The sequence below is a fragment of the Copadichromis virginalis genome, linkage group LG22 (genome assembly GCF_057382275.1).
Source record: "Copadichromis virginalis isolate Kocher_CV1m ecotype Utaka linkage group LG22, C_Virginalis_male_GT1.1, whole genome shotgun sequence".
NCBI classification, from domain to species: domain Eukaryota; kingdom Metazoa; phylum Chordata; class Actinopteri; order Cichliformes; family Cichlidae; genus Copadichromis; species Copadichromis virginalis.
In genome coordinates, this window is record NC_140638.1 from 5,489,888 (window position 1) to 5,505,896 (window position 16,009).

At 36.4% G+C, this 16,009-nt stretch overlaps 2 protein-coding genes across 2 annotated transcripts in view; both read right to left on the reverse strand.

Annotated features, from left to right (window-relative positions):
- Positions 1-308: 308 nt before the first annotated feature.
- On the reverse strand, positions 309-11,179 carry LOC146682518 (major histocompatibility complex class I-related protein 1-like). Its single transcript, XM_085446947.1, has 5 exons — positions 11,104-11,179; positions 3,829-4,101; positions 3,199-3,477; positions 1,719-2,048; positions 309-568 (listed from the first exon to the last, which is right to left on the reverse strand). Exons 1-5 carry the CDS (start codon positions 11,177-11,179, stop codon positions 309-311), a joined length of 1,218 nt encoding a protein of 405 aa, XP_085303073.1.
- A 3,108-nt stretch (positions 11,180-14,287) lies between these two features.
- LOC146682519 (major histocompatibility complex class I-related protein 1-like) overlaps positions 14,288-16,009 on the reverse strand; it is an 82,014-nt gene continuing 80,292 nt past the window's right edge. Inside the window, exons 6-9 of the mRNA XM_085446948.1 lie at positions 15,897-16,006; positions 15,145-15,252; positions 14,925-14,956; positions 14,288-14,317 (exon numbers count right to left, since the gene is read on the reverse strand). Of these exons, the coding sequence (XP_085303074.1) occupies positions 14,288-14,317; positions 14,925-14,956; positions 15,145-15,252; positions 15,897-16,006 (280 nt within the window). The remainder of the gene's footprint in view (positions 14,318-14,924; positions 14,957-15,144; positions 15,253-15,896; positions 16,007-16,009) is intronic.

Here is a 16,009-nt window from a genome sequence, read left to right on the forward strand (position 1 = left end):
AATGAATAAAACAATTTAAAAACTGCAATTTTCTTTTACTCAGCTTATCTTGGTCTAATATTAAATGCTTGATTAAAACCAGAGTGTTTGATGCATCACAGTATTAAACAGATCTATATGATAATAAAGGAATCTGAAGCAAATGTCTTGAAAAAGGATGGGAATAAATCCATTGGTAATATTATTAAAATCCTTGTTTTAAATCCAGAGTGCATGTCACAAAGTGAGACAAGGAAGGGGAACTTACAAGATGTTGGCCGTCTGTCTGAAATTAAAAAACAAAAACAAAACAAAAGGCAAATGAGTTTTTAACATTTCGAAGTGCCTGAAAATCTCGTGTTTTCCTCACATAAATTCAGAAAGAACCATGTGTAATGTAAAAAGTACAACAGAAATAATCTAACTGAGCATTTCCCATCTGCTACTGATTGACTGGTGAACTCAGTTTCTTTGAATCCCTCACCTTTCCTCTTTTTCCAAACAGCAAATCCAGCAGCAGCAATGAGAATGAGAACAACAAAAACAACGACTGCAGCGATGGTGTTGAACAGCATGTCAGAGGACGTCTCTGCTCAGTAAAGAAAAACAAATGAAAATAAACATATAGGATAAAATGTGCAGTTAAAGTAGTTTAAAACAAAAGTATATCGATCCATCCGCTCTAATGACATAGATAACAATATCACACTGGGTCCTGCAGGAAAAAAATGACAACGGGTAGTGAGAGCAGCGGAGAGGATTGTGGGGACCTCTCTTGCCTCCCCAGGAGATCTACTGCGCCTGCCTCATCCGGAAGGTCCTCTCCATTACAGGTGACTCCACTCATCCCTTCAACAGCTTCTTCAGTTTGCTGCCATCAGGAAGGATACTGAAGAGCCTCCGGGCCAGAACCCACAGACTGAGAGACAGCTTTGTCCATCAAGCTGTCAGGATGCTGACCAACTCTGCATCGAGAAGGGGGGCCAGAGGGTACATCTTTCGCCATCTTACAATGCTGTGATTGCAGCCATTCCCCAACTCTCTGTGAATGGTACTCATGGCCATTCGAGAATCTGTGTCTTTGATTAGTAGTCGTTGATCAATGGTCATAAAAATTTGCATACTAACAATCATGGAACTAACCCCCCAGCCCATTGTTCATTCAGTGGTGCTAGTTTCCTTCGCTGTGCAAATGTACTGTTTATAAGGTTGGAGAAACCCGCAGTCAGCTGAGACTGAAGAAGTCACTTGGATGAGTGACAAAACGTTTCTCCCACTGAAAATGTCCGGATGAACAGAATCAACCTTTTGGAATTTACTTACCTGGATGATTGAGCACGCATCAGGACATTATTTTATTAATATTTTTGAAATGATAGCAGCACAAACGAAAATTTTTGCAGCACAAACCAGCACAAACGTAGCACAAACGTTTGATACCACTTTTGTTGGATTTGAAGAAGGTGGGGGGGCCAACTTCACTCACATTTGCAACTGTTGTGATTTGATGCTAGAATCGAATTAAGTTAGAATATTATTATTAACAAAAGAGAGAAAATTATTATATTTTACAATCACTGAAAAAAATAGAAAGATTTTTTTCCTCTGTTAGGATCTCCATTAGTTATTCCTACAGTAACAGTTATTCTTCTTTGTGTCCAAAAAATAACAAGGCAAAACAATCAGAAACATTATAGACAATCAATCCGCAATACGGGCAAAAAAAATGTTTCTCTCACCTTCATCAGTGTTAAATATTTTTTTGCCCCAGTTTGTTCTGATCACAGTTTTATTGAGTTTGGTGACAAGGATGTCCTCACCACCAGAGAGATGAAACACACAGTCGTACCTCCCCCAGTCTTCAGGTGTGACTGATGAAATATTCAGATCAACACTCATCTGAAAGGTCTCATCATTGTTTGGGAGGATCTCTCCAGGATCCACACCTTCATGGAGCTCCTCTCCATCTTTCCTCCAGAACATCAAGGGTCTGTTAGGATAGAAACCTGTAGCGTGGCAGCTGACTGGAGAGGAGGGAGTCTTCTGGAGGAGAGACACTGAGGGAAGAACTGGAAGAAGGAAAGGAATTCAACCAAAACCTAATATTCAAAACAGAGTCGTTAGAGCCAAACAATCATCATCTTAAGTCATGTCAAGTTTATTTGTGTAGCACTGTTCAGACAGAAGGTAATTCAGAGTTCTTTAGAGAGGGGAGGATAAATACAAGAGACATTTAAAACATCTAATGTATATGATCATATAACACATATAACTTTTCATCACCAGCTTCCAGCAGCTGCATAAGGCTACAATATGACATCTTTTAGACTAAAAATAACCCGAAACACTCTGAGATATAGTAATGAAATTGTGAACACAAGAATACTTAATACTTAATGAAAAATCACGAGTTTCAGTTTATGTCAATAATAGTCTTTCAACCACAAACATAATAAATATTATCTTAATCCATCCATCAATTTTAACATCACCAGAAGCCAAATTCACCACCAGGTGGAGCTAAAAGAGAAGCTGCAAAATGGCTCACTGTTTGGAAACCACTGATGAACTACAGCATCACTGCATTAAGATCTTTCACTGAACAAGCTGACCTGCTGACTGTAAATTTTACTCACAAAAACATTAAATTACTGTATAAATGTTCTCAATTAAAAGTAAAAAGGAGGTTATTAAATGGTACTGTTTAAACTTCCTGTTTCATTTTGACAATTGCTTTTCTTGAGACATTTCACTAATTTCCTCCTTATCTTGTTAGTCCTCTTGTCTGTTATTCAGAAATCAGTCGCAGTACATCATGCTGGAGGATGTCTCAGTTCCTAAAATGCATATGAACAAGAAAGGAGGCTGGAAGAGGAGCTATAATCAAAATGGCCATGGTGAGAGATGGCCTCTTCTTTTGTTGTTTCAATTATTTAAGATGATCAGACTTTCTGCCCTTCACTGACTCTGTGTGTGATTGAAGGCATGATATCTTGTCACATTGCAGAGAAGCCCTAAATATGTATATAAGATGTTTTTGATCCAAAACCTAAAACTGCAGTTATCAGGAAAACTTCATATCAGTTTTCATACCTTCTAAATCATTCAATTTTAAATCTACTTAAACGTTTTTGCCATTTTCTCTTTCAATGATAACTATTTTTCAAAAGATAATACAAAGTAAAACAAACACTACTGCATCAGGTCATGTGATTCTACCTGTTCTCTGCAGAGAGCTGTTGCCACTCTCCACGTACATCTTCAGCCACTCTGGACAAATCTTAGTGAGGATTTTTTCACGGTCTTTCATTCTGGTTGTGTCAGCATCCCAACTCTGTTTGATAATGTCAGCCTCTGGTTTCAGTGCGATCCACGTCAGCGTCTTCAGATCCAATTTAAGAAAGTCTTCTCCATCATATCCGTACTGTAAAAGCCCCGTAACCTCTCCGGTGTTTTCATCCCATTCACAGCCTTCTATCATCTGTAAAATATGGACAGCTGAGGCGAGAGAGAAAACAGAGATTACAGCGAACATCTCAAACTCAGAGGCTATAAACTGTAAGAAGCACAATAAAGACATAATGCAAGACATAAAACAGAGACATGATCTATAATTTTTAAAGTTAAAACATAACATTGTTAATACAAGACTAAAATTGAGAACAATTATTTTTATGAATTATTTTATTCTTTTTAGGGCACACTAGTGAGGTTTGATGATTACAAAATGTATTATTATACCTAATAAATAACTAATTATGCTAACAATCTTTTACATTAATCAGTTTTGTTTATGCATATACATGATTTATGATGATTTGGCAAAACAAATAACAGAAAACACTGCACCTCTGCTTTGGTTTAACTGCTGCTTCAAACTAGAAATCCATAATCTGAATAGATTTGGCCGATCCACAAAACAATAATCAGTGAGCGACTCCAACATCTGAGGGTTGGTATCTAATATTTTCTTCGCCCAGTCCTGTCTTGCTTCCAGTATCTTGTTGCTGCTGTCACAGTAGTAAGCCATCTGAATGCCATCAATTACTGGGAAACCCACAAACTCAGAGATGTTTGGGTTTCCAGAGGAACCAGTGTCAAAACTAACCAATGAGTGTTTCACTGTGGGACAAAAATGTTTATAATGTTAGTAAACAAATAAATGAAAAATATAAACATTAATCAGAAATAGGATTAATTCGGTATGAATCAGACTCCACAGCAGGTGTGTGTGATCAATTATGACGCATGTACAATGATATATTTGTACTTTTGAGTACTTATAAATGTGTGTACCCAAACCTGAACAAATAATGAAAATTAATGTACCCATTTATGTTTAGCTTCACAAATCTGATCATTGACACTTTCAAAAACTTCACTGTGCATAAAAAAGTCTATGAATATTTGTGGCATTCTTTTTGCTAACTTACAGAGCATTAAATGCCAGTGCACAGATCACCTGATTATATCACCTGATTTATTTGGGAGGGATAACAAATGTAAGCTGCGTTCAAGTGCTGGATTTCCCCCAGATTCCTGTGTTTTATATTTATTTAGAAAATAAAAGATTCATTCTATTTATCTTGATGCATGCTCAAAAACCCAGGTCAGAAAATCCCAGAGTTGATTCTGTTCATCTGGACGTAGCATTCTCAGAGAAAAACTCATCCAAGTGACTTCTGCTGACTGCAGGTTTTCCCAACCTTAAAAGCAACATAAGAACCTTCGATCCTGACCTTTTACCATTCACAGAGTTTGGGAATGTCTGCAATCATTTATGTGTGATCATGACAGTCTGAAAAAAATAATTGTGGCTTATTGTCAGGAAACAGTGCGAGTTTCGGTTGTTATGCAACTTTACTATTTATAAAATTGGGGGAATCTGGAGTCAGCTGAGACTGAAGAAGTCACTCGGATGAGTGATGAAATATTTCTCCGACTGAAAACGCTACGTCCAGATGAACAGAATCAGCTGTTTTATTTGAAAAAACAAACAAACATAAAAAATACAGATAAGGCCAAATATTCCAGATGTCCACCACATTAACACACACATTTGTAAAACATTGTATGTGTTCAGATTCCTTTGTATGTGGACTGGAGCACACATTTATGAGCACTGAAAACTGCACTGAAATATTAATACTCATTTGTAAATCTTAGTTAACACTTGTGTATGACATCATATACATTTGTAACCCTGCTGAGACTAATTTAACACTTTACAAATAGGACAGTTTAAGGAGGAAATACTTCACAAAATGTCATTTCTCATTATACAACTTCGACCACTGCAAATTAACAATACATTACACATACTATACAAAGAGCGTGTGTTACATTTCTTCAGAGCCCAACTGGTAAGCATAAGGAGAAGTAAACAAAATGACAACTCATAAAAGTTAGCCATATTCAAGCTGTAATAATAAAGTAAACTACTTTTAATATTTAATGTATGATCTTACCTGGACATACCACATTAGAGCAGAGGAGTAATAGATACACATGTTTCATGTTGCTTTTGTGTTGCTGTGTTTATCGTGAGAGTCTGTTTTTTCTGCCTTCAAACTGGGTAAAGCCAGCCCCCACAGGAAACTACCTGATTTCAAAATAAAAGCTACTTTCTGAGGGTTGTGATTTTGGCATTAAAGGTCTGTAATAAGTAGGTCTGTAATAAATTAAGTTAGTCTATAATAAATTATAACTTAATAAATAAATACATAACAAAATACAGTGCCTTAAAAATGAATACATTTAAAATTACAAATAAAATAATATTAAAATAGCACATCTACCATCTCCAAACTAGTAACCACGTTTAAGAATAAGACTTGCACGGCCATTACAAGGAAATTATCAGAGCAGTCCATTCAGTTATACTGAAACTGGATCTAAGCAAAACCTGGACCAGATGAGCTGATGATAAACGCCTTCAACGAATGTCTCTTCAAACATATTAAGTAAAAGTAAAAGTAAAAATCTAAAAACAGAAACAGGGTTTTAATTACAAGGGAATTTGTAATTTAAAGAGACACAGTTTACAAAATACACTTGAATATGAAGTGTAAAAATAAACATCTATGCACTTTTCATAATGTTCCTATGAGATCATATATGACTGTGTTACTGTTAAAACTGAATTTTCATGTTTTAACTGTTTAGAGTGGAATTAAATGGAAATAACTTGTAACCTTCTGGATTGTTAAACTTCTGAGTGTTTTCGGATATATGCTTATGGTTCACTAAAATGAAGCTAACTGTTATTTTCATGTGGGATCTTTATAAACCTTTCCTAGATTATGTTATGTCACTGTGACAGTAATGTGAACTCAAGAGAGCCCAGGCAAAACTGGTTAAGAGAATTAAAGCCAGATGAGTGACAACACTGTATACATTAGAAGACATTTTTTTCCTACCTAATAAAGTGGCCACTCACTGGCCACTTTATTAGGTACACCTTGCTACTAGCGGGCTGCATCTCTTTTTTCCTTCAGGACTGCCTTAATTCTTTGTAGTTTAGATTTAAGAAGATGCTGGAAATATTCCTGGAGTTTTTCACCATATTGACATGTGACAGCATCACACAGGTCCTGCAGTCACATTGATATGCATGATGCATGCGCATTGATATCCATGATGCAAATCTCCCATCCCAACTTGATGGATGCTATTTGAATACAGTGAACTGACTGTCATGTTCAAAATACCAGTTTGAGATGATTTCAGATTTAGTATCACCTTCTCCTGCTAGAAACATCCACACCAACAAGGTATCTTCACACAGAGAACTGTTGCTCACACTGTAGCTTCACCTTTTTTTGCAACATTTTCTGTAAACTGTAGAACTGGCTTTGTGGGAGCCGTTTGATGTATCTTTCTTCCCAGTAGGCTGTTTTATCAGACTTTTTGTCAAAGTAAACCATAAATTTGACAAAATTAATGTAACTTTACAAAGTTACAGACTCAGTTATATTTAGTCTGTTCATGCCAGCTTCTACATGTGTTATTAGATAATAACCTAAACTTTAACTCACAGTGACATGGTGTCATGCCCCCATTTGTCCTTGGACAGAACTCCGTGGACTAAACGCTGCATCGTCTCTGAAGATCTGCATGCTCAGCTGCTAGCCTGCCTGTTTCCTCCGTGCTCATTGCTACATATTTTCCTATGATTTCTATGGTTAATAAACTTGTGAAATTATCTTGCAGTGTCCAGTGTTTGGGTCTTATTCTCTGCTGCCTGTGATGAATATTTAAAGGCACTGAAGGAAAAAAAGCAACAAAAAAAAAGATGTGTAGATGAAGCAGTTTAGAACAAAATGACGTAATTGTTTATTGGTGGACTTTTCAGTCACTTATACACTGCACGGTTTTCCTCAAGTTTTTGCTTTTTTCCACTGACTTGATGGCGGCGTTGCGCTCTACACCACACCTTCTTAAATATGTCCTCTCTATCTCTCCTTTAGAACGTCATAGCTTTATTAGAATCAAACCTGCAACGTGGTATCTGATTTAACCACGAGGGGGAGCCAAAGCGTCATTCATCACTAATTTTCTTTCTTAAAGTCAAATAGGTTTACTTTAATATGAATAAACAAATAATATCAGAAATTGCAGTCACACTGAAAAAAGACCACATTTTGGATTTACTTAATTCAATATTAGACATTGGTTGCACACAGATGTTTTTCTTTGGCAGTAACTTAAACAATTGAGTTAAATCAATGCAAGTTATTCAAACATGAGTCAATTTTGTCAGTTACACCCAAGATAATTACATAAATTCAAGAGATGGCCAGTAGAAGACATGAAATTAGGCTATAGTAGTAAAGTAAATTAATGTGAGATTCAGGATCCATCTGATCTGCTGAGCTGTCGTCATAAAGAGCCAGTGTAAATATAATCATCTAATTATAATCCTAATCTATAATCATAAACAGGCTTTTATTTGTTTGATTAGGCATTAATAAAACTGAATAAAGGTGTCATCTGAGGGAAAATACACAAAAGGGACCAAAACGCAAATGTAGTTTTGGACCACATGAGTTCAGTTTTTCCCCCAAAATTTTCTCAACAGTATCTCTTTTTTCTATCAGTCACTTAGTGTCCATAACCCACCCCTTTTGGGAATCGTGAATGTTTCAGTGATTAATACTGTTTGGTTTTACCTAAATGTAATTGTCTTTGTCACAAACAACAACAAAAAAAGTTTCTTTTAACTTTTAGAATTTTAAAATTATTATTTTATATTTTCCCCTGTGTAGTCCAGTTAGTTTTGCCTTAGTTTCCTCCTGCCTTTTGTTTTGTATCGCTCTCCAGCCTATATAAACAGCTCACTCTTGGTTTAAGTCAAGTTTTGGTTTCCACACATCTGCTTTTAGGTCCAATCATCAACCTCCACATAGCTCACCTTTTGTACAGATATATGCCACAGTTCCAGCAGTAGTTAAGGTAAGGAAACCAATCACAGCAGCAATGATGCAGATAATCAAAATAGCTGGTTTCTCAGCCAAACAAAGAAAAACAATTATTAAGAACAGGGACTATTTCCAGATATCCAAGCTGACTTTGGGTGAAAGGTAAAGTACATCCCGGACAGGTACACTATATTGTCAAAGGCTCAGTGAATTCCGCATGGTATTGTGATAGGATACCACCTGTGCAACAAGTCTAGTTATGAAATTTCCTCATTACTTCATTTTCAACAGTCAGCTGTTAGAGGTATTATAACGATATGGAAGTAATTGGGTATGACACCAACTCAACCATGGTCATAGAGCAAGGTCAGCAAAAGCTGAGATGCCTAGTGTACAGAGTGCAGACTGTCTGCAGAGTCAATTGCTACACACTTCCAAACTTTATGTGGCCTTCAGATCTGCTCGAGAACAGTGCTGTCAGGGACTAAGCAGTAAAGCATAGAGGACACAGTGGTTTAATTCAAAAGTGGGGTTTTATTTACCCCAAAACATGAAAAACATTTAACAAATCCAGAAACTTAAACAGACAGACTAATAAAAGAGGTAAAAGCGATAAACTTAACTCAAAATAACCACTAGTAAAACCTCAAACAAACATAAGACAAGATGAACTGACACATAAGGGAACCTATATACTGGCTTAGCTAAACCATAGGACACACAAGGGGAAGACAAAATGGCTGCCATATAATCAACTAACACAAAACAATTCAACAAACACCCCCCAGGCAACAAGGCTTGTGGTTCAATCCAATGAGGCCGTCAGCAGTACTTCAGGTCTCTCAGTCCTGAGCCACACCTGTTGCCAACCAGGAAGGAGAAGCCAAACCATCAGTTCAAGAAAAGTTTATTAATACAATATAAATCTGAATTTTGACTTTGCAGTGTTGATATGCGTGCAAACATTGTGTGATGGAAAAAATAAACTAATCTAATAATGAAACAATATCTTGGGCAATGAGTACAATATATATAAAGTAGTGGCTGCAAAGTAAACTAAAGTGAAGCAAACTTGGGGTGAGGTTTGGATCTTACCTGAGAGCCTGAGAATTAAGAATTGGATATCACTTCACTTAAGTTCATATGAGTGTGAAAGCACAACGGGAACACTTTTCGCAATATCGTTTAGGTCCATCACAGAGAAACAATCACATTCACACCTACAGCCTATTTAGAACTGACAAAATTCTACAAAAAAATAAAATAAAATAAAAAATCAAGAGGTCCTCAGTTTGACTCTTAATTTTTGCTGCATGTTAGTTTCCTGTTTTTTCCTGCCAGTCTCAGTCCATCTGTACTGAAACTATCCAATGAAGGCTAATTGTCACACATTTTCTTTTAAAATCTTTTGATTTATTGGTTTATTATTATTAACTTTCTGAAACAATATATTAACTGGATTGTGGGATAGAAGATAAAATCTTCAAGAAATCACATAAAATCTTTTTTCACTTTCAGAATTTACATTTGTTCTGATTGCTGCCTTCTCCAAGTTGGTGATGATTGATGATCCTTTACATCAAAAAGCTGAAACACACAGTCATATCTCCACCACTCTTGGGACATGACTGATGAAATCTTGAGGAGAACACTCAACTGATAGGTTCCATCAAGATTAGGGAGGATCTCTTTGTGCTCGTATCTGTACCTGAGCTGTGGTAACGCACAATTTTCCCTGCCGTAGGATCAATGAAGTCTTATCTTATATTTCTCACCTGTAAGTGAGCAGCATTTTAGGAGATAAGTTATTTAACTACACTTCACAGAGATCTTTTTTTGGTAAATATATTGTGGCAAACTTAAGCAAAGTAGGAGAAAGAGATCTCTATTTTAACCTGCAGCTCCTGTGTTTCATAGACCGCTCAACTACAGGAATGCTGCTTTTATTAGGAGCACCACATAACAGTGGAGAGAGGTGATTAGCGGGTACAGCAGTCTCAGTCATGGTGTCCTTGCTGGCCACAATCAATACAGAACACACAGCTGCAATAATGTTATATGTTAACAATATCAACACAAGATAACTGCAGTAGCTGTTATAATGCTGTAACTCAATACGTGAATGTCAGGTGAACAGTCCCATGAGTCTTTGGGCTAGTAGCTTCTCCCCTTAGCCCACAACGATATATATCTGCATCTGACTTATCACTAACCTGTTTGCATTTAGTCAGTGATTTTTGAAAGTCTCTCTTTCTTGTGGTTTACTGTGTAAAGCAGGTTGCAGACTGCGCATTTGTCATATGGGAATCCCTTTTTAAGCCGATTAATTTTTTAATTTGAAACACAAGTTGACTATTTATTTTGCCTAGATAATATATTGCCTAATGATACTCAGAACTAAACACACATTTTTGAAAACTTTCATTTATACTTCTAAAATTTTCATAAATGCAACAAATCCGTGACTAAAAACCATCATGGCTCCATTAAAGACACTCATGTGATGGATTCCCTCAAAACTGTAGCCCTCCTTGGGACACTCCCTAAGACTACATCTGCTTCTCAGCCTGCTGATCCTGAGACTATAGTTCCTCCCTGGGTGAGGTTGGCTAGGGCCCTGCTAGTCCCTGTTCCCAGAGCAGTATGGTTCCAGCCATTCCCGGCAACTGTCCTTGTTCCCCTGGAGAGAGAGGCAAGGCTTCACCTTCGGCTTCCTTCACCAGACACAGCTGTAAGCCCTGCACAGTCCCAGCTGTCAGAGGAGTCATGTGAAGGCCCATTTTTACTTTTATTGTAAGTAGAGCTCGAAAACTAAGTAACTAATCAGTGTTTCCCCTGCACCTTCATACACCAGGGCCACGTCCTGCTAAACTTGTTATTCCTGTATCATCATCTTGGAGAGCATGCAGAGGAAGAGGGCCCACGTGACCTTGCTAAGCTTCACTGAATTGGTGCGTTTAGGATAATTGGAGCTAAAAAATAAACTTGTCATTCATCTGTATGCTAATCGTTATCTTTATTTATTCACATAAACCAAGGATACTGGTGTGGCAGACCCCTTGTTCCTGTGCTGCCATGGTTAGTGCCTTTTTGCTTTTCTTTGTTTTAATAAACTCCTGGGTTGCTTTGTCTGTATGTTTTGGGTCATTGTTCATCGGTATTATGAAATGCCACCCAATCAATTGGATTGCATTTAGCTTGCAAAAACCCTAGTTTCCCAGTGCCACTGGCAGCCATGCACTCCCAACCTTGCGCCGTGTTTTACAGATGATGTGGTATGCTTCGGATCATGAGCTGTTTCACACCTTTTCCATGTTTTTTTCTTGCCATCATACTGGTAAAGCTTGATCTTGGTTTTATCTATCCACAGAATGTTTTCCCAGAACTTTGATGGCTTTTTTAGATATTTTTTTCCAATCTAGCCTTTTTTATTCTTTAGGCTTATGAGTGGCTTGCACTTCACGGTGAACCCTTTGTATTTATTGTCATGCTATCCTCTTTTTATAGTAGACTTGAATATGGATATGCCTACTGCCTATCTCAGCTCTATTAATTCAATACTACATACTATTAAGGTTATAATGTAGTATAAATATACAAATATTTATTTTAGTATAGGGTGATACAATATAGTCGATACCCTTATCATTTGTTTATTATTTATTTCAATAAGTATAGGTTCAAGTATTTTATGTAATCATTATAGAAATTTTGTAATATTCATGAAAATGTTTCCTTTTACATTTTTACAGTTCAAAAATTTTACAGATTAAAGATCTACTGACCAAACTTCCAGCTTTGCAAAACGTTACACTGGGGCATCATGGTGAGAAGAAAGCTGAATATAAAAGCAAAGCACTCAGTTTACTGGTGGATTTACGTCCCTACCTTTACCCATCATCACAAGCTCTGGATGGTGACCAAAAGAAATCAGCTTTCTCCAAAGGGTGGCTGGCCTCTCCCTTAGCGATAGGATCGACTGATAGATGGATCTTTTATGAGAGTTTGTTTTTTTAATTTTGATTCATAGCTCTAGAACAATAATATGCAGTTTTGTAACACTACCACTATCACTTTGGGTGAAAAACACCCGTCGTTATTGTTCTAGGATTAATGTAATAAGTAGATGGTCAATTAGGCATTGTCTTGGGAAAGGAAAAAGTAGTTCCTCTCATTAATGTAAGGGGGTGCCAGAAGTTTGCCTTTCTAAATGAGGTTTGGCTCCCCTTGGTGGTTAAAGATTTATTTGTTAAACTGTGCATTTAAATAAATGTGTTTCAACTCTAGATGTCGCCAGACGTTAAACACAGCGACAAAGATCATTAATTCACAAGTTTAAAGTGATTATAACACAAAGATGAATTTATTCCAGTTTTTCCAGAAACTTGTAAAAGTAAGATAGTAAAATGTGTAGATTCCATAAAAACGCCACCTCAAAATAATATGTATAAATAGGAATACAGTAGGTTCTGGTTATTTGACAACATGTGTACAGATAAAATTCTCATGAAAAACCTAACTGATGCGGCACATCATAACATAACATAATATAACATAACATTTCCTGCTTGTATATTTAAGCCCCGTGTTTCCTTCTGTCCGTTGTCGCAGCGTCCCATGTTCAGTGAGTTTCTCTGTGGTTCTGGTTTTCCATTGTTCCTAGTTCTGTGCTCCTTGTTTCCAAGTGTTTCTGTTTCTAGTTTCCCAGTGTTTAGTTTCCATGTTCAGGGTTTTGGTTTGTTGTTTTGTGAGTTTATTTTTTTTAAGTGTGAGTTTATTTTTATTATTTTGAGTTTATTACTTCTGTCTATGAGTCCTGCATTTGGGTCCTCATCCTGCCACAGCTTAAGATGACAGAGGTTGCGTTGTTCTGCCTACTCCAGCAGTGATACTTGCTCTTTCATAAGTGCACTTATTCTTTGTTGTAGTACTTTACTGTTCCAATGAAACAAGAAGATCTCATTTTAAAGTACGTGTTTTGCCTGTGATCAGTGATCTTATTTAGCACATTCTCTTAATATCTTAGAGCTATCTCCAGAGTTAAAAATGTTCATGTCAGATTCTGTAATTCATTTACTTCTTCCCCCTTAAACTAGATGTTGTTGTTGTCAGGATTAATATTTCTCATGCTATCAGTTAGTATTTCTAAAATGCTTGCGCTGTGAGGTCCCTGAGTACATGTGATTATCTAATTAACCAGTGGACAGCTACATATATAATATACTACAACTTATATAATTATATAATATTTCCTATGTGGCAGAATTGCTTTGACCCGTTTTTGGTTTTTTTTGTTTGTTTTTTTTTATTTAGGAATAGGTAGAAAGTCCTCTCTTCCTTGCTGGCTCCATGAATCTCATGAGCTCTAGAAAGATTAAATGTCAAACACATCCAAAGTTTGAGGGCTGCAAGCAAAGTGGGCAGCAAAGTCAACTGAGCCCAGAAACAGCTGGAAACCTGTGTGGTTATTACAATAAACACAGCACTCATGTTAACAGAGGAAGAATTTAGCTGAAGCACAGTGATTTTTACAGTCACAGCCTGCTTTTTTAAACAGCAATATTTCTCCATATTTTTTTTCCTTGTTTGCATGAGGATTTCTCCAAAACATCTGTTGTCACAATTATTGCAAATCTGTTACAATAAGTAGCTTTGAAATTGTACAGGCCTCGTCTGCATCTGTGTTTCACAGAATAGTATTATCAAGATGTGGCAAAGACAAATTGGCCAGTAGATGTCAAACGTTTCTGTGTTTACTTAGTTAGAAATGAAGTACAATAACTAATACTCTTTCATGTGGACTTCACTGTGAGTTTAATTTTTAAATTGTCTCTTTTCTCTTTTGAAACCCAGATTTCTGTTTAAAAGAGCCATCCTACCTTCTAGTTCTAATGCTTGGCAGCCAGGAGAGCTGACGCCTGAACCAAAACAAATCATGAAATAAGGAGGGGAGAGGTTGGATCAGACGCTGACTGGATTTTATTCTTTGTTGGCCAAAACAAAACGAATGCTAGCAAACCATCACATTTATAAGTACCTTGTGAAGAAAACATTAAACAAAAAGAAAGACTGACTGTTCTACTGTCTTCTAGGGCCCCTGCGCATAAATTAATCATAACAATGAACCTAGTGCAAGTGCCTTAAATGATTGAACAATCCTTTTAAAATAATAACAACAGGAAAAAAGATTTTCTACAAAACAAAATATTAAAGAACAAAACGAGTTTAAATTAAAATTGGAACATTTCTGCCATGTGAACACTAAATACAGGGTGCTCCGTTTATCTAAATGGTCTTTTGAATCAAGAGTCCATAACTGATCAATGGTCATAACAGTTTGCATATTAATTATCATGAAACTGAACTTACAGCCCATTGTTCCTTCAGTGGTGCTAGTTTCAGTCATTATGCAAATGTAATGTTTATAAGGTTGGGGAAACCTACCTTCAGCTGAGACTAAGAAGTCATTTGGATGAATGACAAAACGTTTCTCCCACTGAAAACGCCACATCCAGATGATCTCACAGAAAGTTCAATGCTGTTCTCAGGAGCTGTAAGGGCCACAAAAGAAAAAGTATAATTTTAATAAAATCATTGTTTCATATCAAGATGTTGCAGTTTTAAATAATTTAAAATCAAACTTTCTATTAAATATGAAGAAAAAAAGTCTAACATATACTATGCTGCAGAAATAATGTAACTGAGCCATGCACTGTAGCTGCTCACACAGCTCCTTTGAATCTCTTACCTTTCTTCTTATTGTAAACAGCAAATCCAACAGCAGCAATGACGATGACAATAAGCACAACAAACACTGCAGCAATGACTGAAGCTGTCATGTCAGAGGGATTCTCTGCTCATTGAAAAACACAGATAAAATGTGCAGATTAAGCAGGTAAGAATAGAAGAAGTCCACCCTGTAGCATTCATCTAGCTACTCTCACATAATGGTGAGTGGAGGTTATTGCACTATAATCTCTATGTGAGGCTCAACTGACGCAACTATACATGCAATACTATAGAATATTTAGATAAGAGAACATTTTTATCTGTTAAGCAGAGGAGATGCATATTGTTAAATTAAAGGTTTTCACAGGAGTGCCACTTAAATTCAGTAACAGCTTCCCAAATGTCAGCCCAAAAATAAATACCCAAAGTTTTTATGGATTAGAAATTCTTTGATCAATTTTGAAATTTAAAAGTTCCAATTACATAGTCCAATAATTACATTTAAAAAGTTGTTTATTAATCTTAACACTAGTAACAGCTCATATATGTTGAACCAAGAAAACTTATTAGATATAAGCACTGAAAATTAAATTAAAATTCAGTTATAATAAGTTTTCTACTCTGTTATGATCTCTATTAGTTTTTATTATGGTAATGACTAATTAAGATCAGAGTCCAAACAAAAAACAAGACAAAACATTCAAATATTAACCCACAGTCTCAGCAGACAAAATAAATCAAATGTGTTTCTCCTAAGTTAATCATTACCAGTTCTCTCTCTCCTGTTGAATCTGATTACTGTTTTATCCAGGTTGGTGATGATGTTCTTAACACCAGAGAGCTCAAACACACAGTCGTATCTTCTCCAGTTGTCAGGTGTT